This window comes from Lampris incognitus, chromosome 13 (genome assembly GCF_029633865.1).
Source record: "Lampris incognitus isolate fLamInc1 chromosome 13, fLamInc1.hap2, whole genome shotgun sequence".
Lineage (NCBI taxonomy): Eukaryota > Metazoa > Chordata > Actinopteri > Lampriformes > Lampridae > Lampris > Lampris incognitus.
Window position 1 is genome coordinate 19,376,038 of NC_079223.1, and position 24,134 is coordinate 19,400,171.

The 24,134-nt window shown below is 45.8% G+C and overlaps 1 protein-coding gene across 1 annotated transcript in view; it reads left to right on the forward strand.

Annotated features, from left to right (window-relative positions):
• The first annotated feature begins 3,433 nt into the window (after positions 1 to 3,433).
• Positions 3,434 to 24,134, forward strand: part of LOC130122623 (protein bicaudal C homolog 1-like) — a 91,236-nt gene continuing 70,535 nt past the window's right edge. Inside the window, exon 1 of the mRNA XM_056291570.1 lies at positions 3,434 to 3,941. Coding sequence (XP_056147545.1) covers positions 3,752 to 3,941 — 190 coding nt within the window. The 5' untranslated portion in view covers positions 3,434 to 3,751. The remainder of the gene's footprint in view (positions 3,942 to 24,134) is intronic.

The window sequence follows — 24,134 nt, forward strand, 5'->3', positions numbered from 1 at the left end:
CGTCTATTTGGACGACATACTCATCGCCAGCGCCTCCGAGGAAGAACACCTGTCCCATCTTCATGCCCTCTTCACACGCCTCAGCCAGCATGGGCTGATCGTCAACCCGGCGAAGTGCCGGTTCGGGCTGACAGCCATTGATTTCCTCGGGCACCGCATCACTGGGGACGGGGCAGTCCCCCTGCCCTCAAAGGTGGAAGCGGTGGCGGCCTTTCCGCGCCCCCAAACAGCTCGTACGCTCAGGGAGTTCATCGGGATGGTGACATTCTACCACCGCTTCATTCCCCGAGCCGCCTTTATCATCCGGCCACTGTACGAGGCGCTGAAAGGCATGTCCCCCAACCAGGCGGTCGACTGGACAGCAGAGCGGGACCGTGCGTTCACCGAGACTAAAGCTGCGCTCTCCCAGGCTACCCTGCTAGCGCATCCTTCACCTACAGCGCCTATTTCCATAACCACGGATGCATCGGACTATGCTGTTGGTGCGGTTCACGAACAGTGGGTGGGGGGGGCTTGGCAGCCTTTGGCCTTTTTCAGTCGCCAGCTTACACCCCGAGAGCGCAAGTATAGTACTTTTGACAGGGAACTCCTCGGTCTCTGGCTCGCCGTCCGGCATTTCCGTTTCCTGCTAGAGGGCCGCGAGTTTACTGCGTACGTGGACCACAAGCCCCTCACGTTTGCCATGTCCAAGACGGCCGAGCCATGGTCCGCTCGCCAGCAGCGACAACTCTCCTACATTTCGGAATTCACTACCGACATCCAGCACGTCGCTGGTAAGTCTAACCAGGTAGCTGACTGCCTCTCTAGGGCAGTGATTGGAGCGGTCCACCTAGGCCTTGACTATGCACAGATGGCTGCTGACCAGGCCACGGACCCGAGCATCCTCCGTCTCCGGGCCTCCGACACGGGGCTCCACCTGCAGGGCGTTCCTTTCAGCGACACAGGTGTCACCCTCCTGTGTGACGTCTCCACAGGACAGCCAAGGCCCATCGTCCCGCACAGCTGGAGACGCCCCGTATTTGAAGCTGTGCACGGCCTCTCTCATCCAGGCGGTAAGCCATCCGTGCGCCTGACCTCTGCTAAGTTTGTGTGGGAGGGACTTAAGAGAGACGTGAAAGCGTGGGCCGACTCGTGTGTTGCCTGTCAGCGGGCTAAGATACACCGCCACATTAAGGCGCCCCTGGAACGCTTCGCAGTGCCGGAGAGACGATTTGACCATGTCCACGTCGACCTGGTTGGTCCCCTACCCCCCTCCCATGGGTTCACCTACCTCTTCACTGTGGTGGACAGGACTACGCGCTGGCCTGAAGCTGTTCCCCTGGCATCCACAACGTCTGCTGATGTGGCCCGGGCTTTTATTGGGTCGTGGGTCTCACGTTTCGGTACGCCTTCCGACCTTTCATCTGACCGCGGGCCACAGTTTACCTCAGAGCTATGGAATGCTGTGGGTGAGGCCCTGGGCGTCAAGCTTCATCGCACTACCGCCTACCACCCTCAGGCCAACGGCCTATGTGAGCGCTTCCACCGGTCCATGAAGGCTGCGCTTCGGGCTACTCTCAAGGACTGCAACTGGGTCGACAAGCTCCCATGGGTCATGCTGGGCCTGCGGACCGCCCCGAAGGAAGACCTACAAGCCTCCTCTGCGGAGCTGGTGTACGGCACGCCGCTGCGAGTCCCAGGCGATTTCATGCCCAATGCAACGCGTCCCTGGTCAGCTGTGGACCAACGAGCCTCCTTGCTGGACGGGGTCAGAGCTTTCACACCCGTCCCTACCGCCCAACACGGCGCTCCGGTGTCCCAGGTGCCCCCAGGTCTGCAGTCAGCGGACTACGTGTTCATCCGTCACGACGCACACCGCCCCCCTCTGCAACCCCCTTATGACGGCCCCTTCCGCGTCCTGGAACGGGGAACTAAGCACCTGGTGGTGGATTTTGGGGGCACGGCCGAGCATGTTTCAGTGGACCGAGTTAAACCCGCACACCTGGACTTGACGCAGCCGTTGGAGTTAGCCCAACCTCCTCGTCGCGGTCGTCCCCCGGCTCCGCCTCCTCCCCCCGTGGAGGCCCGAGCTGCCTCTTCTGCTCCTCAGGCCGACCTCCACAGGCCCGCGTCAATGCCTCCCAGAGACACTCCGGCCCCTGTTATCCGGAGCCGCCGCGGACGGCCTGCCTGACTTCGATTACTAGGGCGAATTCTGGGGGGGCTCATGTGGTGGACACGTATTGGGGACAGAATTCAACCCAGGAACTAAGGGTTAAGTCATGGTTGCCCTGGCAGGTTAACGCAGGGTTAAGTTATGGTTGTCCAGCCAGTTTTCTGGTTATTCTTGCCACCTCCGCTCAGTCGAGCTGTGGTTTGGTTGTCTCTCTGATTTACCGTGGATTAAAGAAAGTTGCCTATACGGCTAAAGTGTGAACCTACGGTCTTCTCCGTCCCTTGGGCTCTACACCATCCCCTTTCTCTCTAGGGCCCAACAAGATTAGACAACGTCTCCATTTATGACCACTAGATGGCAGTCTTTACCTGTTCACTCATGCTGATGCTGACGCTTCAATGTGAATACAAGCACAGCCCTTCCTTCCACTGTTCTCCCAGCTCGATTCGGTTTCTCCTACCCAAGACCGAGAACTGAATTACTGAACTACGAACTCTCGTCAGAATGAAGTTTTTATCGCAGTAAAAGCTTTTCTGTGCAAGGATGAAAAAAATACCCTCAATTATGATAATCATTATTTCTATGGCATTTTCCAAAAACAAGGTTGCCAAGAGGGTCACAAATACATTAAAATGAAGAAATAATACAGCAACGGAGACTGTAGCGTAAAGGCCAACTAAATGAAAGAAAACAGCTGTTCTATGTGGCAAAGCAACGGAAGAATTTAAAAAAAAAAAACTTTCTAAATATGTTCTTTAAGAAGTGTTTTAGATGGTGATACTGATTTTGCAAGCCTAATCTCCCCCAGGTGCACAAACCCCATTCATGAGGCAACCCAATATGTTTAAAAGGTGATGCTGGCTGGGTTCATGGCGTGAGCGTTTAAACGTTATATCCTATATATGCGTGTTTGTGTTTGCTTCGTTGCAGCTTTTTCTTCTTCTTTCCTGTTTGGCGTCCTATTTCACACACTCGGGATGCATGTGGTTTCCTCAATCAATCAATCAATCAATCAATCAATCAATCAATCAATCAATCAATCAATCAATGAAATGGTCACTCTGGAGGGGGGGCTGCAAAAGTGCCGTATGGATTCGAAGCAAATCCACTGAATTTATCTCGGTTGCATCCTCGAAACCCAGGGGGAGGTAGATGCTCAGAAAAACTTGATTTTGGGAGGAGTCCCGCTTTTTCTTTCTTTCTCTCTTTTTTTTTTTGACGCTGACACACGAGAGACTCGTGAGGAGTTTGGTCGGGAGGCTTATATGAAGACTGGACTCAGCGGTGAACCCTTGCGTTGAGTGGAACCGGTCCCGTTTTCCAGTACAACTCGATGGGGCATAAAAAAACAAAACCAAAAAACAGACCAAAAAGCAACAAAGGCGCTTGAAGCAAACCGTCAAGAGGAAAAAGAGACAAGAAGAAGAAGAAGAAGAAGAAGAAGAAGAAGTCTTGCTTGGTGCTGCAATGAACCTGAGTTACACCGCGAAGTAACGGGAGTTGAGAGCTTTAGCGCGCCCAGCTTTACTGGAGGTTTTACCCCCTCAACGCCTTTTTAAAACGCGGTGGCCGCCGGACGTGTCGTGCCGCGGCGCCATGGCTGCCCAGTGCGACTCCCTGGGATATTTGCAGCAGTCGGACCAGGGCTCCAACAGTGAACGCAGCACCGACTCTCCGGTGCCCGGATCCGAGGAGGACTTGAACGGACCGCATCCGCTGCCAGACCCGGAATGGACGGAGGAGAGGTTCCGAGTGGATCGTAAGAAACTGGAAGTCATGTTATTAGGTAAAATAATACGGGGGGGGGGGTGTATCCCCATTTAAAGTTACTCCTTCTTTTCTTTTTTAAGCGATGAGGCTGAATTATGCATTTCTTAAAAAGACGGAAAACGCGACACTGATAAAGCGATACTGGTAGTTTTGAGAAGTTCAGCTCCATCCAGTTTCTACTTCGCGTACAGGCCCGCAGTGCAGGCTATTACGGAGACAAAAACAAAACGGACCTGCTTTTATCGTTGCCATGTAAACCGATGCGACCGTGATGTGAAACTTGAAATCGATTTGTTTGCTACTCCGGGGCTCTTAATCATCGGTGGAGTCCAAAACCTTACTTTTGGTCATTGGTCTGGATCAATAACCTTAATTAATCCGCGTCAATTAGACTTCATCGTTCGGTTCGTTAGTGTTGGCTTATCACGTTTTGGTCGGAGAGAGAGAGAGACGTAGTAAGTAACGGCTGCACCAGATTAAACCCCGGTACCCTGTAGGCCTGCGAATGTCAGTCTGCCTATGAAAAGAGGCTTGGGGAGGTCTCAGACACGAGATGTGTGGTGCTGGACCAGCATGGCTGCGGTGCAGTAACACGAGCGACCGAAAGAAGTCGCTCCCCGAGGGCTCCCCGAAATGGGACAGTTGGTCCCAACATCTAGTATTGCTACATCCAAGCAGTCAGCGTGCAGACAGACCCAAGCTGTATTCTGCCAAAGCGCTGATGCAACACCAACTGCTAATACGCCTTTAAGGGGGGAATAATTGACATCAGTCAGTGGTTAAAAACACTTTGACTCCATTAAGTGGTCCAAGCGGCACGCTCCTAACAAACGTGCATTACGACACAGTGATGCTTCTTTCGTTTAACAGATCTGATATCCATTGCACAGCCTCTGATCCATCCGGGGAGTTGTTGAATCCGTAAGTGCGAGTCACTGAAACAAACCCATCGCTTTCATTGCAGTCCGTGTTGTGTGTAAAGTAGGTGGCGTTACTGCTGCACAGTCTGTTTTTGTTCTGGAGGCAGCGGTGAAACCGCTTGACTCACTGATACGTTCTCCTCCGTCCTCCATGTGAAGGCAAACGGTCAAATGACTGACGTTGGCCTTGTAAAAAGACAAGCCGGGCGGGTCCAAAGAGGTCCCTTGAAACTTATATATTGACGTCATTTATCAGATATTCCAAACCACAAACATATGGAAGATTATGTTAAGCAAGAAGGCTGGGCCCTATCAATTTCGCAATATAGTAAATCGCCATCAGCTATGCATCAAATAGCAAAGCGGTGCAAGAGCGTTTGAGTTGCCTCCTTTCAGTATCGCCTTAAATTTGTTGGCCCAAAGTTTCCATCATTGTCCGCTCCATCAGGGAGCCCTTTTTTTTTCTTCTTCAAGGGACTACATTTTATGACTGTAATTTACTCAAAAGGTTTTTCCGCTTTGTGTATGTGTAAGCCGAGGTAATCCTCAGAAACGAGTGGGCGCTTTATGTACTCATTCGTGGGTACTTTAGTGAAGTCTGGTTGGTAATTAAAACTAATCAGGAGAGTTGTGTTTTCGTTTGTTTTTTTTAATGTATTTATCCTTTTCAAGAGAACTCCAGAAAAGCAGCTGGCTCTAAAATAAAGTATTATCCCATTAACACATACGCAGACACACACGCACACACACACATAACACGGACACACACGCACAGTTCCCTTTGGACTTGTCCTGTTGGTGGGCCCATTGCTGCAGCTCCACTCGGTACATTCCTTAAAGCTCCATGTCATCTCTGCCTCTTCCAGGAAAACAACTTAACCAGAGACCAGCCCTAAAAACCAAGTCTCCCGGACATACCATGTGCCACGTCACTCGGTGTGCCTGAGGAGTGTGTTTGTATGTATGTATTTTGTGTGCGTGTGTGCGTGTGTGCGTGTGTGTGTGTGTGTGTGTGTGTGTGTGTGTGTGTGTGTGTGTGTGTGTGTGTGTGCATGTGCTATTTTCTGTCTGGTGAAATCTGCTGAATAGTTTTAGTACAGTTCCAGCTTTTTTTTCGTAGAGCTTCTGCAGAGCTTTTTTGCCGATGGTTTCCTCCTGAACTCACGGCCGACGTTCACGTTGACATTTCAGCCGGATTGTGGAATACTGTTGCTCCACTGCCCCCTTGTCTCTTCGGTCAGTCCGATGTTCAGGGTGAGAGACCACAGAATCGCAACCGTGAAGCTGCCGCCACCTTTGACCTCTAGCCTCCAAGATGTGACGGCATAGATTGTGTGATGCTTGGCGTGTGTTTTTTACATTTGCAACAGGGCGGTTCATAATGACCACCAACCCAACTGGCTTTTTTCCCCCCCTACATTCATCTGGGTGGCGAGTCTTACGAAAGTTTTGACTTTCGAGGTTTTAATTTCCTCATCTCATCTTTTCTCTTTTCACCATTGGTGTACATCCAGATCCTTCCGTATGTTCTCGCTGGTGTTCGTGAGTTGCCATCGCTGCTGCATAACATCTGGCCGTGTTTTGATTGGATAAGACGACGATTTTGACATGGGACTTTTTGTACCGGAGACTAGCGCTTTGCCTATAATATCATTTTATGTGAACTTCGGTATATTTATACTCAGTGTTTTATTGTCCGTGACAGTATCTCTGGCCTTCTCTTTGTGGAAAATTGAGCGCTTTGCCTTCGGCAAAAGGCCACGAGTGGTGTCATATTGAAATCACTTCAAAAACAACAAGGCTACAACAACTACATGCCACACCTGCCGTTTCCCCAAGTTCAGGTAGTGTCTGCGCCATAGCCGTCATTTTGAAGTTGAAGAGTAAGCCATGGTGCCAGATATGATGTTAACGGTTTACAAATGTGAAAAAAAAACTGACTTAAACCTCATTAACTTGTCATTGGAAAGTCTTAAAGGTCTTTGCTTTTACAAGATTGGAAGTTCTTTGGCAGTCCACATGTTATAACCACGGCTTTTTTGCTTCATTCAGTAACGCATCTTTAAGGAAATTTTGATGAAGTGTTGTGGCAGATTTTCGATGAGAACTTGTCTGAACCACTCTTCTGTGTAATATGGGTCACACCGGTCTGCCCTGAATATATATATATATATATATATATATATATATATATATATATATATATATATATATATAAATAATGTTACCCCCTCCTTTTCTCCTCAATTGTGCCCATCCAATTACCCCACTCTTCCAAGCCGTCCCAGTCTCTGCTCCAGCCCCTTTGCCGATCCGGGGAGGGTTGCAGACTATCACGTGCCTCCTCTCATACACGTGGAGTCGCCAGCCGCTTCTTTTCACCTGACAGTGAGGCATTTAGCCAGGGGGACGTAGCGTGTGGAAGGATTACTCTAGTACCCCCAGTTCCCCCTCCCCCCTGAACAAGCACCCCGACCGACCAGAGGAGGTGCTAGTGCAGCGACCAGGACTCACACCCACATCTGGCTTCTCACCCGCAGACACAGCCAATTGTGTCTGTAGGTACGCCCGACCAAGCCGGCGGTAACACAGGGATTTGAACTGGCGATCCCCGTGTTGGTAGGCAATGGAATAGCTACCCGGACGCCCTTGATAACAACTTTTTATGTGGATGTTACTGCCACCAAACATCAATTATACTATGCATATACCCTGTCTGTGCAACGGGAGTCTTGATTTTGTTTTTATTCATATTTTTGTTTCAGTTGGAGAGCTGCATGTCCTGTATACCGAGAAGCGTGGGTAACCGAGTGATGAGATGAATCGGAAAAGACGGGGTGTAAAGTTTGCAAATGACAAAATTACCCAGAAGCACTATTGTGACCATTAGAGCTGTCATGAGTAACTTCTCAGGACCCCATCAGAGGGATGTCCAACATTAGTTCTTGTTTGAATTGGCTCTGTTTTTTCCAGTTCTGGCACTCTGCATTGAAGGGAAATGGAAATTATTAACTGTTTAGCAGTTATAGATTTACAATTCCTCTCATTGGTAGAGGCATAGATTACTCGGTTTGTGTTAAGTGACAACAAAATCTTGCAGCCCTGTCAGCCCTTGAGGGCTGTTTAATGTAATACCACTGGCACTCGAGACTAGAATTCCTCGTCCTATGACTGGGAGACCTTGGCATAGGCAAGAAAGCTTGAAGGAGAGTTTTATGTGTACAGAAAACTATAAAACTACCTTTTTTGCATTCATTATGATGTTGAGAGACAGGGGCAAGTGTGGGAAAGCGGTAACATTTTCTCCGAGCTCATTGTCCGAATTGCGTGTTTGGTGTGTTTGTGCAATGAGGCATTTCACATGATTTGATCTATCGGGATGATTTAGAGCCACTAGCGCTTTAGTTACGGTATTCTGTTCACAGGATAATTGTCTGTATAGCATCCTGATGGACCACTGTTAACACACGTCTTAGCAACATGTTTGCTGACTAACTGCTGAAAGCACCCACAATTAGGCCACGTGAATATTTTTGTTCCTCATTGAACTAATTTGTTTTCCTGCTACTAAACCGCAGGCTATTTTTGGGTAGCTTTTGCTTCTTTCTTTTCTTTTGTTTTTTTTTAAGAATGAAGCAAGCAAGCTGTAGCTAAGCACAAAGGGTTGAGGTAATCTAAATGCATTCAGTATGGATTGGCATGATTACATTTACACATCATAAACGCCCAGCCTCATGTTTTGCCAGATTTAGATCCGTCACATTTTGAGACCGCTGTATAAACACTGAAGTCATGTTGTCTGGAAGCAAAAAGATGAATGAACATTACCCTCGCAGTTATTTATGACGAATTCGGCATTTTTCCTCCTTTCAGATATGCAATCGATGTGGGACTTCCTTTTTTGGGTTTTGATCCTGTCAGTCTGTGTTTTGATATTGTAGAAGAATTTAACCTGGTTCTACACAGCTACCATGATACTTTGTTTTGGAGGCCATCTAAAATATCTCTGGGGTGGGGGGCAACGCCTCAACTGAAAATGTGGTTATAATGTGTTTCCAATGATTCCTCTTTCAATAACTGCGCTACCTTAATAGGAACAGAATTATCTGTGTGTGTGTGTGTGTGTGTGTGTGTGTGTGTGTGCATGCGCGTTTGTGGATCCCCATCCTCCTCTTCCTCCTGGGTGCTGAGTAAGACCCTCAGACAGGAAGTGAGCGTCTTGTGGGGAATGTGCTGCAGGCTGCCTCTTACGTTCTGGTTCTCCCCCATTTTTCTGCTCCCTCTTGAGCGGCAGAACACTGCTCTGTTGTTCCAGTCTCCAGCAGATCCTCTGCGCCAGAGTTTTCCCCCGTTCCTCATCCTCGCACTACAAAGCCATCCCAGCGTCAGGGACCTCTTTTCCAACTGGACTTATTTTAAGCATGAAGCTTTTTTGTCATCTTTAATAAATCTAGATAAACTGTCCCATCAAGATAAATGAAGAACCGTTTAGCCGATCAAAATATCCGCAGCCGTAATTTTCCTTTTTGGCCGTGTCTGAGTCTAATCCTACTGCTTGAGCGACCTTATCCCTCAGCCTTGGTACACTTCCCCAGAAGATTCCTATGTGTTGTGATTAGTAGCAGTTGTCTTTTAATAGGTGATCCCAAGAATGTAGCCTGGTTTTGCACCGCAGCGAGCAATCGCACATCAAAACAACTACTGTACAATTGCTTATTTCGGTGTTAAATACTGTTGTTTTCATACGGCCTGCACTGTCACATGGATTAGCTCTTCCTCCTTTCTGTCTCACAAGTTTCACTCAGAACATGCTGATACAATTAAACTACTTTATTCAGCCTTGCTTACGCGTTGAATTCCTTAATCTCGGCCATGATGAAGCTTTCAGGAGCTCTGATATAATTGAGCTCCAGTCGGTGGAAAAACCTGTGATTCATTACTCAAGAAAATAAAACCAGGAGTCCTATTTCAACGGTCCGACTAGCGCTGCAGAGCTCTGACCCATTTCTCTGCTTCTGGAACTGTAAATGGGATGAAATGAATACCTGTTTTTCTACTTCCCTCAAAGCTCTTTTTCTATGGGCCTTTTCAAAGTGCAGATTTACATTCTGTCTGGTTTGCGGTTGCTATTTTAGAAATGTTTTTTGAGGGAGGGGGGGGTCACCCCTCACTTATCCCGCACGCGTACACATTTGCTAAGCTTGCCTGCACGTGCACACACACACACACACACACAGACACACGTACACCCCCCCCCCCCCAGAGTCCTTACCGCTCCCCCCAAACAGCTTTGAGTGTTTCTCTTTGGAGAGCCTGGGTTTTCGGTTTGTTGTTCTCTCTCTCTTCATTCAACATCCAGTACAATCTGCCTTTTCTCCACTTGTCCTGATCGGAGAGTCTGCGAGAGAATGCGTTTTCATGAGGGCACCTTGTTGAATCTCATTCCTTGCCATTGCTAGAATATTCTACATCAGGTTGATGGAGAAAATCATTGCGGAGGAGGAGGAGGGGTAGGAAATTTCATCTTGTTTGATTTGGTCTGAGGGCGGTCGGTTTTCGTTTTTTTTTTTTTTTTTTAAAGGTTATTGAATTATGTTCATTTCCCATGAGCACTCGTGCATAAACTATGGTTGATTGGTTGTGTCAGAGGAGACCTTTTCAAGTAATCAAAGGAAGACTACTCATCGTTAAACAACCGCACTGGTTTCTTGTGGGATTTATAGGAAAGATGTACAGTGCTTTGGCTTGGGTGCTAATGGATGCAGTATGTGATAGATAACAGTAGGGGGGAAAAGGTTGATTCAGTGAAAAATCGTGATGCTAAGCCCTGACTATTTCAGTATCGCAGTGTTGAAGCCCAGTGAACAGATGGTGTGAGGATTGATGGCTTCTATGTCTTATGAGTCCTACATTTCTGTATGTTTTGAATTTGCATTGTTTGAATGCTTGCTTAAGGAAGCATACTCGTATGTATATTTGTTTTTTTTGGGGAGAGGGGATTCCCCCCCCCCTTTTTCTCCCCAAGTGTATCCGGCCAATTACCCCACTCTTCTGAGGCGTCCCGGTCGCTGCTCCACCCGCTCTGCTGATCCGGGGAGGACTGCAAACTACCACATGCCTCCTCTGATATATGTGGAGTCAAAAGCCATTTCTTCTCACCTGACAGTGAGGAGTCCCCCCCCCCCCCCAACAGGTGCCCCAACCGACCAGAGGAGGCACTAGTGCAGCTACCAAGACACATACCCACATCAGGCTTCCCACCCGCAGACCTGGCCAGTTGTGTCTGTAGGGACGCCTGACAAAGCCGGAGGTAACACGGGGATTCGAACCGGCGATCCCCATGTTGTTAGGCAACAGAATAGACTGCTACGCTACCTGGATGCCCCTGCATACTTATATTTTAAGCTTTCATAATTTTTGGGGCTTAAAATAGATGTTTTGGTGTGCATTTTCTCAAGATTATTGCACATATTTTACCATAGATGGGAAGGAATAGTCTTTAAAAACATCATATAATATTGTGATATTTGAACAAACACAATATGTGCTGAATCTGCATCAAAACATTGTTGTAATAATCGAATCAGGAGGTACAGTACCTGACAGTTCCCAGCCCTAGTGATGGATATTCCCATCGTGTGTTTGCAGATTAGAAATCTCTCTCCCCAGTGAGACTGACTCCCTGTGCTCTGTGGGGGATCTACTACCCTTAGATACCAGGTACCAGGAATGTGCAGCTGTTTTGTAATCACTGTTCTAGACTTGGCACTATGTCTTCAACTATTCACCCAAAGGAGGAGGAGTTGATTAATGGATATCCAAATACTCCACACCAGTGCCTGTCATTATTCACTTTAAATGTCTTGATTTCCTTGGCTGGCTGCAAAGATGCCTAGAGAACTCATCGGGCATCTCCTTGGTGGAAAACTGCGCTTAAAACCCCTTAAATGTGTTAAAACCACACTGTTTGACATTTTATTGGCCGTGTTTGTTTTAATTGACATATTTGAACGGTGTTAGGCAAGAAGCACGCAGCGATGTAGACACGTTTATTGGTACGGCCTTGAATCGCAGCTCAGTCCGAGAGGGCTTTACGATTGCATTACACTCTCAAAAAGATAATAATGGGAGAAAATGGCCTGTATGACACGTCCTATCCTTAGACGCTCGAATCAGATGAGGAAAAACTCCACAGGAAAAAAAAAACCGAAAACCTTTATCAGGGCAAAAAAAAAAAAAACCAAACGGGAGAAACTTCAGGGACGGCATCAGAGGAGGGATCTTTCTTCCAGGAAGGATGGGCGTGCAGTGGGTGCTGTGTGGGCAGAGCAGAATATATAATGCACAAGCGATATCTTCTTTCATTGTTCTGATTAGTTCCTAGTCATTTCATCTGTTTGACCTCAGAGTCAGAGAGTCTAGTTTTTCTGGCCCGGTTTCATCCCGGTCTGCTACACGGCAACATCTGGAGCTTGCTTGGTTTATTTGATATCACAGTTGCCTCGCAACACAACAGGTTTCAAAAGGAGACAAGTTGTTTTTGAGAGAACTGTTCTAGACAGAGACTTTGACAGGTGGAGGAATTTTGAATCGTAAACCCCCTTTTACGAGAACTAAAAAAAGCTGGCTATCTGATGTAATTGGTTGCTTTTACTGCCAATAATTAGGCGGCATCAAATGAGTGCATTATCTGTGTTGCAACAAACTCTGTGTGGACTGGCTGTGCATCCGGTGTGTATGAAATGGAAAGTTCAGGATTCTTTGCTTGTAGTTTTGATCATAGGTCACAGTTAGCAGACAGCTTGTCTGGCTGTAGTTACCACTGCCCCAATTCTTACTTGGTGATTAGATATCATAGACGTCTTGGGGAAGCAGAACTGGAATTTTTTTTTTTTTTTTGTGGATGCCAGTTGTGTAAAAGGCTGCCAGGGGAACACACAAAGGAGGAGACAGGGGTGTCCACTTTGCAGCTGCTTGATGGCTACAAAGTGGATAGTTTGTAGGAACATGCCATCTATGATGCTGAGGATGTAGGTTTAATTTGCTGGTTGGAATGGTATTGATTTGTACTGCATGCATCCTTTGCTTTGAAATCCAGATCCGCATTTGCCATCCAAACACGGTAGACGTTAAAATGGCTTTGTCTGATTTGTCTGGCTGTTAATTCTTGAAAGTTATCTTGTAAATTGTGTTTGTGTGTGTCAGAGTAAGAACAATATGCCTCTATATTGAAATTTTCAGTTCATCATTATCAGCTGATGTTCTTTTGTAAGGCACAACTACTGTGTTCACATCATGATGGCTCCATGACACAGAGATTTACATTTGAAGTTTGGTGATTTTTTTTTTTTTGGATCGCCCCCCCCCCTTTTCTCCCCAATTATATTCGGCCAATTGCCCCACTCTTCTGAGCCGGCCTGGTTGCTACTCCAGCCCCTCTGCCGATCCACGGAGGGCTGCAGACTACCACATGCTTCCATGATACTGCTTCTTTTCACCTGACGGTGAGGAGTTTTGCCAGGGGGATGTAGCGCGTGGGAGGATCATGCTATTCCCCCCAGTTCCCCCTCCCCCTAAACAGGCACCCGACCTATCAGAGGAGGCGCTAGTGCAGTGACCAGGACACATACCCGCATCCAGCTTCCCACTCGCAGACACGGCCAATTATGTCTTGTAGGGACGCCCGACCAAGCCGGATGTAACACGGGGATTCAAACTGGTGATCCCCGTGTTGGTAGGTAACGGAATAGACTGCCACGCCACCCGGACGCCCCAGTTTGGTGAAGTTTTATGTAACAGCATATCTGCAGATCAATGAATGCTAATGGATTTTCCCATTTTGATATCTAAATGTGCATGAACCGAAGATCCTGTCAAGAACTTGGATCAATCGAATCGCGGCCTGTAAGAAGTGCATTACTTTGAACATGTGTGCTGTGTTTAGGTTGTATCAGATTAAACTTGTATTATCCCTGTAAGAAAGTGGATTGTTGCAACAGTAGGTAATAAGGTGCAGCCAGTTGAGAAAAATTGGATTTTAAATTTAGAAGTAGATGAAAAGATCATGCAACCAACATAACACCAGCACAATGTTAAGTGTAACGAGAATTTACTGTATGAATTAGGGGTCGACCAATTGTCGGCCTGGCCGGTATCGGATCCGACATTCAGCATTTTTATGGTTATTGGAATCGTTATTTTTTTATCCGATTGCCGATAAATTATATTAAAAATGCGTTACTTTGGCTCTGGTGCAGTTACTTCTGTTTGTAGTCACCACTCTGTTGTCTCGAGCAATGTCCCGCCCACAGCACTATCTGATTGGTTACCAGCATGAGTAATAGCGTATTAAAACTGAAGGCAACTGTGCCACAAATGGGCACAGATGAACACATTTGCAGACTGGAGCAGCTCTGCTGAGCAAGTGGAGCTGTGTTTCGAAGGTAAGGTAGCAGATATTGGCGAAATTGCAGTAAACATCACAGCCGTCTACGCTTAAATTGCAAAAACACCACAATCTTATGATCTATTTCTATGAAGACAAGCATGCAAGATAACAGAGCTTATTTATGTACTGATAGCGAGATCTTTGTGTAACGTTGGTGCCAGTGCAACTGAACTTATTTTAGCTACCGTTTTGCAAATGTAACATTACTTGCCCGTATGAGGTGGTATTTTTACATGTTATTACTTACTAGTGCGCAGTGCCTGTTCATCCAAACAACTTCACACTCAACACTTGAAGGAATGTGCAGAGGCATCCCGTCAGGACAGGCAAACCAGGCAATTGCTTGGGGCCCCCAAAATATATGTGGGGAAAGGGGCCCCCGATGGCCACACATATTGGCACATTTTGCAATGACAGCTATAAACCACCTTAAATGTCTCAGGCAGACAAAGATATTGTCTTTCTGACTGAATGCATTTTTATGGGGGCGTGTGTGTGGAGAGGGGGGGGCCTCAATGGTCTTCATTGCCTGGGGCCCCCCAGAGTCTAGGATCGCCACTGGGAATGTGGGTGTAAACCCCTCCAACCACAATTTGGTTTGCAATGGCAGAGTGGCGCTGTTCGTGTTTCCACTTGTTGACTCCACAGGAAGTGATGAAGCAGAAGGAATATGGGTGTAATTCCCCTCCGACCACAATGCGGGTTGCAATGCAGAGTGACGCTGTCGTGTTTCTGCTCTTTGACTCCACGGGAAGTGATGAAGCAGAATTTATTATGACTAGCTTTGCTGAAAAATTCACTGCTTGCAGCTTTCTTGAGAATCGCTCATGAACACAACTTCACACTGGACACTGGCCTTCCTTGGGTCCTCAGAAATGCACTCGCCAAGTGTGGAGTCGATTGGATAAACGGTTGTGGAAAAAATCCACATCCTTTATAATATGGGCTTGTCCTGTATTGGAAAATAAAATGCTGTGTCCCGTATTGAATCAGTAAGGAATGCGATTTGTCCCATATTTTCGTACACGTTGTTTCATATGTAGTGCTGAGACTAACATAACATATAGTAAAATCAAATCAGTTATACAAGTGGAGGGAAGAAGTTTAATTTCAGTGGTGGGCTACAGACCGACAAGCTCTGCGTACTGGGTGAGATTGTACGTCAATGTCATGCCATCATCGTTGCCATTAGGCCTAACTAGGTGGTTGCCTTAGCTCCCTTGGTCGCTTGCAGTTACTGATGGTTTCCATTTGTTTGGGATTGACACAGTGTTATGTTTGTGATTGTTTTAGTCTTGTGTCAAACCAATCAGTATAACAAATCCAAAGTATAATACAAATATTTTTGTTAAAACTTGTAATTCTCAATGCGTTTGTTATTTTGTCTTGCAATAAAGGTCTTCAAACCATGTGTATCAGCATATTGGAGTCCCAAAAAATCATTACATCAACGGGGGAGAATGTAGGACTTGCGGCGGGGGCAGGGAGCATGGCGGGGATCCCTTATTTCTCCACATAATAATTTACTACTACTACTTTCAGCTGTTCCTGTTAAGGGTCGCCGCAGCGGATCATCTGTTTCCATTTCTTCCCGTCCTCTGCATCTTCCCCTGTCACAGCAGCCACCTGCATGTCCTCTCTCACATTTCTCCACATAATAATAATGATGATTTTTTTCTCTTCCATTTTCACGGCCGCTTATCCTAATTAGGGTAGCGGGATGCTGGACATTCCCTGTCCCAGCAGTCATAGGGCGGGAGGCGTGGAAACACCCTGGACAGGTTGCTAGTCCATCTCAGGGCAAACACATTCACACCTAGGGACAATTTAGTAAGTTCAGTTCACCTGACCTACATGTCATTGGACTGTGGGAAGAAACCGAAGCACCCGGAGGAAACCCATGCAGACATTAGGAGAACATGCAAATTCCACACAGGATGACCTGGGATGACGTCCAAGGTTGGACAACCCTGGGGTTCAAACACAGGACCTTATTGCTGTGAGGCAACACCACTGGGCCGCCATGCCACCCATAATAATAATTAATATTGCATTTTATTTATTTAACGGCGCCTTTCAATACACTCAAGGTCACATTACATCAAATACAATAAACAACAAAGCAGTAAAAAACATGAATGCACTCAACCATAAAACACACAATAAACAATAGAGCATACATCAGCAAGGAGTTAAAACATGATGAAGGTGATGCAAGTGAGTAAGCTCCTTTAAAAAGGTCGGTTTTAAGAGCAGTTTTGAATTGTGCAATGGAGTTCAGTATGCGGATGTGATGGGGAATGGAGTTCCAGAGTTTGGGTGCAGCCTTGGAGAAAGCCCTGAAACACATTGTGCTGAGGTTGATGGCTGGTAGTGCCAATAGACCTGCTGGTGAAGACTGCAGGGAGCCAGATGTAGTGCAAATCTGAAGGATGTCTGAGATAAGCAGGGGATGGAGTATGAAGAACTTTGAATGTTAATAATAAAGTTTTAAAGTTCATCTGCTGTGCCACAGAAAGCCAGTGTTGAATCAGCAGGGGAGGGACATGGTCAATGGACTTTGAACGTGTAATAATTAATCTGTGCTGCAGAATTCTGGATGAGTTGAAGTCGGTGAATAAGTTTGTAGGGGATTCCTGCCAGGATCACATTGCAGTACTCAATTCGTGATGTGACCAAAGCATTGACAAAGACTTCGTGGTGTGTTGTGTTTCAGCAGGGCGTAGTCTGGAGAGGTTTCGTAGATGGAAAAAGGCAATCCAGGAAACATTGTTTATATGATTGTAAAAGGAAAGGGTATTATGAAGAGAAGGAAGAAGAAGGAGAGCGGGACGTCCAGAGGTGTCCAGAGGCAGTGGGAGAGGAGGAAGGGTAAGGGTGTGAAGGTGAGTCGGAACTTGAATGTTGGCACTATGACTGGTAAAGGGAGAGCGCTGGCTGATATGATGGAGAGAAGAAAGGTAGATATACTGTGTGTGCAAGAGACCAGGTGGAAGGGGAGTAAGGCCAGGAGCATCAGAGGTGAGTTCAAACTCTTCTACCATGGTGCAAATGAGAGGAGAAATGCGGTAGGGGTAATTCTGAAGAAAGAATATATCAAGAGTGTGTTGGAGGTAAAGAGAGTGTCAGAGTGATGAGTATGAAGCTGGAAATCAAAGATGTGTTGATGAATCTTATCAGTGCATGTCCCCTACAAGTTGGGTGTGAGATAGAAGAGAAAGAAGAATTCTGGAGTGAGTTGGATGAAGTGGTAGAGAGTGTACTCCAGGAGGAGAGAGCGGTGATTGGAGCGGACTTCAATGGGCATGGTGGTGAAGGGAACAGAGGTGATGAGGAGGTGATGGGTAGGTATGGTGTCAAGGAGAAGAATATGGAAGGACAGATGGTGGTGGATTTTTCAAAAAGTATGGACATGGCTGTGGTGAATACATATTTCAAGAAGAGGGAGGAACACAGGGTGAAGTATAAGAGTGGGGGAAAGTGCACACCGGTGGACTGTATCTTAAATAGGAGGCATGCTCTGAAAGGGATTGGAGACTGCAAGGTGGTGACAGGGGATAACGTAGCTAGACAGCATCGGATGGTGGTCTGTAGGATGACTTTGGAGACCAAGAATAGGAAGAGTGAAGGCAGAGCCAAGGATCAAATGGTGGAAGTTGAAGAAGGAAGACTGTTGTGTGGAGTTCAGGGAGGAGTTAAGACAGGCAGTGGGTGATAATGAGTTGCCAGGTGGCTGGGCGACCACTGCAGAAATGGTGAGGGAGACATCTAGGAAGGTACTTGGTGCATCATCTAGACAGAGGAAGGAAGACAAGGAGACGTGGTGGTGGAATGAGGTAGTACAGCAAAGTATACAGAGATAGAGGTTGGCAAAGAAGAAGTGGGATAGTCAGAGACATGAAGAAAGTAGACAGGAGTACAAGGAGATGCAGCGTAACATGAAGAGAGAGGTGGCAAAGGAAAAGGAAAAGGCGTATGGTGAGTTGTATGAGAGGTTAGACACTAAGGAAGGAGAAAAGGACTTTTACCGATTGGCTAGACAAAGGGGTCTAGCTGGGAAGGATGTGCAGCAGGTTAGGGTGATGAAGTATACTAGAGATGGAAATGTGCTGACAAGTGAGGAGCGTGTGTTGAGAAGGTGGAAGGAGTACTTTGAGGGGCTAATGAATGAAGAAAATGAGCGAGACAGAGAAGGTTGGATAATGGGGGATAGTGAATCAGGAAATGCAGTGGATTAGCAAGGCGGAAGTGAGGGCAGCTATGAAGAGGATGAAGAGTGGAAAGGCGGTTGGTCCAGATGACATACCTGTGGAGACATGAAGGTGTTTGGGAGAGATGGCAGTGGAGTTTTTTAACACAATCTTGGAAAGTGAGAGGATGCCTGAGGTGTGGAGAAGAAGGACACTGGTACCGATTTTCAAAAATATGGGTGATATGCACAGCTGTAGTAACTACAGAGGTATAACGTTGATCAGGCACAACATGAAGATATGGGGACGCATAGTTGAAGCTAGGTTAAGAGGAGAGGTGATGATAAGTGAGCAGCAGTATGGTTTCATGCCACGAAAGAGCACCACAGATGCAGTGTTTGCTTTGAGAGTGATGATGGAGAAGTATAGAGAAGGTCAGAAGGAGTTACATTGTGTCTTTGTGGATTTAGAGAAAGCATATGACAGGGTGCTGAGAAGAGGAGGTGTGGTATTGTATGAGGAAGTCGGGAGTGGCAGAGAAGTATAAGAGTAGTGCAGGATATGTATGAGGGAAGTGTGACAGTGGTGAGGTGTGTGGTTGGAATGACAGATGGGTTTAAGGTGGAGGTGGGATTACATCAAGGATCAGCTCTGAGCCCTTTCTTGTTTGCAACGGTGATGGACACGTTTATGGACAAGATCAGGTGGGAGTCTCCGTGGACTATGATGTTTATGGATGACGTTGTGATCTGTAGCGAGAGTAGGGTGCAGGTTGAGGAGAGCCTGGAGAGGTGGAGGTATGCACTGGAGAGAAGAGGAATGAAAGTAATCAGGAGCAAGACAGAATACATATGTGTGGATGAGAGGGAAGACAGTGGAATGGTGAGGACGCAAGGAGTAAAGGTGACGTAGGTGTATGAGTATAAATACTTGAGATCAACTGTTCAAGGTAATGGAGTGCAGAGGAGAGGTGAAGAAGAGAGTGCAGGCAGTGTGGAGTGGGTGGAGAAGAGTGTCAGAAATGATTTGCGACAGAAGGGTACCAGCAAGAGTTAAAGGGAAGGTTTACACGATGGTTGTGAGACCAGCTATGTTGTATGGTTTGGAGATGGTGGCACTGACGAAAAGACAGGAGGCGGAGCTGGAGGTGGCAGAGTTGAAGACGCTAAGATTTTCATTGGGAGTGACGCAGAAGGACAAAATTAGGAGCGAGTATATTAGAGGGACAGCTCAGATTGGATGGTTTGGAGACGAAGCAAGAGAGGCAAGATTGAGATGCTTTGGACATGTGCAGAGGAGATGCTGGGTATATTGGGAGAAGGATGCTGAAAATGGAGCTGCCGGTGAAGAGGAAAAGAGGAGGTTTATGGATGTAGTGAAGGAGGATGCAGGAGGCTAGTGTGACAGAGGCAGAGGGACAGGAAGAGATGGAAACAGATGATCCGCTCTGGCGACCCCTATTGTTGTATTACTAGTAGTAGTAGTAGTAGAAGGACAACACCAAGGCTGTTAGCCTGTGAGGAGAGAGGTATGGTGGCTGCAGCAATGGGAGGTGAGCAAATATTAATTTTCAAGAGTGTAGATTTAGTGCCAATGACAAGTAGCTCAATTTTACTACTGTTGAATTTCAGATAATTGTTAGTCATCTATATATATATATATACACACACACACACCATTGGACAGAGAGGAGATGATGATGGAGGTTATCAGGGAGATGATAGAGGGCAGGCATTATTTAATTAGTGTTTTGGGAATTGAATCCAGGTCACATGGAGGTGCTGGACATAGTAATAAGTTCAAAAGTGTGATTTTCAGTTGGAAGACTGAAGTCACATACGACCGTGGATGGGGACAGTTTCATGGTGCTTGCTGATGGAAGGTGGCAACTCTGGGACAGACATACTAGCATACATAAAGACTTACATTTTAGTTAGATAGGTAGCCAATGGTCATAATAACTTAAGCTAATGTTTAGTCGCGTAGTGCTAACTTGAATGTAATAGCGAAGGTCATCGAGTTCATTTGTTGATCCATAATTTAGCCAGTTGGCAAAAAAAAATTTTTTTTTAAACTGATAGTCTACAGTGTTTTTTCCTGCTGCTGGGAGCTCCCTGTACCTTTTGTTCTAAGATAATGTTGGAAAGTTCTCTATGTTTAAAGGTATTTCAACAAGGTTTTGTGTTGGATATTATGTTCGTTATACTAAATTTTGACACCAAGATTTTCATTTGAACTGCAAATGTTTATCAGTTGTGTATATCGGTTATTGGTCTCCTCGATTACTAATTGGCCCTGAAAAAAAAAAAACATATTGGTTTACCCCGAGTCTGAGTTCATGGCACCTGGGTAGGGTACGCAAGGGCACAAGTAAAACCAGCTATTAGACACAACACTAGACAATGTTTACCAAAATATGTTAAGTAAAAAAAAAAAAAAAGTCAGAGGGATTATAAAGATATGAGTTAATCATTTGTAGGGTGCAGAAGAATCAGTAAAGTGGAATGCATTATGTAAAGTGGAGCTTTACAAGACTGAAAATAGAGGGATTAACATATTTGCAGGTTGATGAAACATGGAAATAAAGCCCATCGGTGTTGGCGCTTAAGTACATGTATGTGTGGTTGCGTGTACATCTGTGTTTTGATAAGGCTCCCTGAGAGCCTTCTCATTCGTACCGTGTGAAGTCAGCTGAGCCGCTGTGCTCCTCTCAGCAGAGCTCGACAAAGCAGTGGTGGGAGGGAGGGAGGGAACCTGTTAGGAGACGGACATCCAGCTGCACGACACCTTCCACTAAATGGGAATTGTAGTTCCTCCAGACTAGTGGGGAGTCCTCTTCAAATCAGGACCTGACAGATCCAGCTGCTCTTATTTGGCCAGCCTGCTTTCATAATTGCCTGTAAGCAATGGTTGGCCTGATATTCCCAAAAAGTTCAAAATGTTTTACAAGCGGCTTAGATTAAAAAAATGTGTTTTAGTCAGTCGTATTGTTTGGCAGAACCAGCTCAGGCTGAATATGTTGACAGTGATTTCCTTTTCTTGGTGATATACTATCTAGTATAGTGGTCAATTAGCTCTGATAAGAACTCCTCTGTCTGTGTATTTATTAGCAATGGCTCTTTATTTCTTCAAAGAAAAATACGTTTTTTTTTCTACTCATGACAACGGAAAAAGAACGTAATTCTTAATACTTGCTTAACTTTTATTGTCAATGGCCCAAGTTTCACTTTTAGTCTCCACCGTCTATTTTTCTTGATCTTAGTCTGTCATTATTTATCTTCACAAATTTGTGTGCCCGTATATGTATATGACTATTTATTTGTTATATATATATATATATATATATATATATCTATATATCTATATATCTATATATATATATATATATTTATTATCCAAGCTGCTTATCCCAATCAGGGTTGCGGGATGCTGGAGCCTATCCCAGCCGCCATTGGGCGGCAGGTGGGAAGACACTGTGGAAAGGCCGGCCCCCACACCATCACAGGGCCGACACACACACGCGCACACATTCACACCTAGGGATCATTTAGTACTGTTGATTCACCTGACCTACATGTCTGTGGACTGTGGGAGGAAACCGGAGCACCTGGAGGAAACCCACGCAGACATGGAGAGAACATGCAAACGCCACACAGAGGATGACCTGGGATGACCCCCAAGGTTGGACTACCCCGGGGCTTGACCCAGGACATTCTTGCTGTGAGGCGACCATGCTAACCACTGCGCCACCTTGCCGCCCATATACATATAAAATATAGCGGGTTTTTTTTCCAGAAACCATCAATGGTTTTGATAAAAGCGCTCAACAAATGAGGAGAGGAACATTAAGATGGATGTAGGGGGGGGACAAAAACTTCAATACATAGCAGAACAAGCTTGTTTTGTGACGCACGAAACATGCTTGTTCTGCTATGTATTAAAGTTTTTTTCCTACATCTCTTTTTATATATATATATATATATATATATATATATATATATATGTAGTGGTTATGGGGCTACATAATTCCCCTTATTGAGCTAGGAGGAACGTTAGTTTACAGCTGCTGTTTCCTCGGTTCGGGTTTACAGTGACACACTTCCGCTGCGCGGGTTTTTTGTTGTTGTTGTAATGGTGGAAAGAATAAATGGTGCATGTTGTGTAGCCGAAAGAGAAAGTTGTCATGACTCCTGCTTGAGCTCCTCTACATATATATATATGCGCACACACATGTAGGTTTTCTTTACTTATTTATATGTGCTGCTAAGTGGAGTAGATTGCTGCCAAATTAAGTGTCGTTGTGTTTAATATGCAATGACAACAAAGCATCTGTCTTGTCTGTCTATCTAATCTCATGGTGATGTAGTATGTAAGGAGGCATGGCATTTAGAGATTTATCTTTTGCCTTCGGGGCCTCCCTTGGGTTTCGTGGTCTAAAGACTCGTGTCTTCATACAAATTCTGTCATTTGAATGGCAGTTTTTTTTCTTGATAATTGCACCACGGCATAACTCTTGGGAGAGAGAACCAGAAGTTCATGGGCATTGTCACCCATATCGTGTCATCGGGTAGTTGTCAGTAGATTGGGTTGCTGGCTAACTTCACAGCTGAGCAGCGCGACATGTCTCGCATTTTTGTGTGAAAGGTCTCTGTGACTTGTTGGTCCTTGTTTGTCTCTTGTTTTGCAAATAGTCCCTCTTTCCAGCTTATTAAACCAGGAAAAACGGAGATGAAAATCATCCTGCATGCGAAGACTTTGTGGATTTATATATTCCATAGTTGGTAAATGTCTTTTTGGAGTCTACATCAAGTGTATGTGTGTGTGTGTGTGTGTGTGTGTGTGTGTGTGTGTGTGTGTGTGTGTGTGTGTGTGTGTGTGTGTGTGTGTGTGTGTGTGTGTGTGTGTGTGTGTGTGTGTGTGTGTGTGTGTGTGTGTGTGTGTGTGTGTGAAATGCAGCCATAATTCTTGAACTCCAAAGCTGTTTACATTCTTTTAACTTCTCGCTTCTCAACAATGGAATCTCCCCAGAAAGTAATTCTGTCCACAAAATAATGGATACCAGACGCCAGTTGATCCACATAGTGTTGTATACTTCACCGGCCCCCCGCCCCCCCATTTCTGTTTTTATGCATGGACATTTGATGGACATTTAGCTCCTTAAAGGATTACGGTGTTTGGCTAATGAACGAGGATCTGGGCTCGGATTAATTCGATCTTTCATGATGGCAGACAGTACTGATTATAGACTTGCATGTTTATTTACTCCACATCTTTATATTAACAACTCTTGGACCATGTTGATTTCAATTAAGTGCGCACCATCTGTACTTGAGCCTAAATCCTGGGTCCAAATCCACGTCTGTTTTTGCTGCGGATCTGTCCACCTCTTCCCGTTCTATTCCTGGTCTTAATCACCACTGTACTTTCTACCGAAGGCCAAAAACTGTGAAATAAAACCCTGATGCCTGCTCAGAGGTTGTGTGCTGTAATTTTAGCTGCAGTCCCTTTTTTTTTTAATCTGGAAAGAAGAAACACCGCACTGACCTTGTGTCACCTACACCTTGTTCCATCTCAAAACACACTTATTTGATTTACAATGCCTTTTTAAAATAAATCTGAGATGGTGGTGATGATGGCTGCTTGCTGATAAT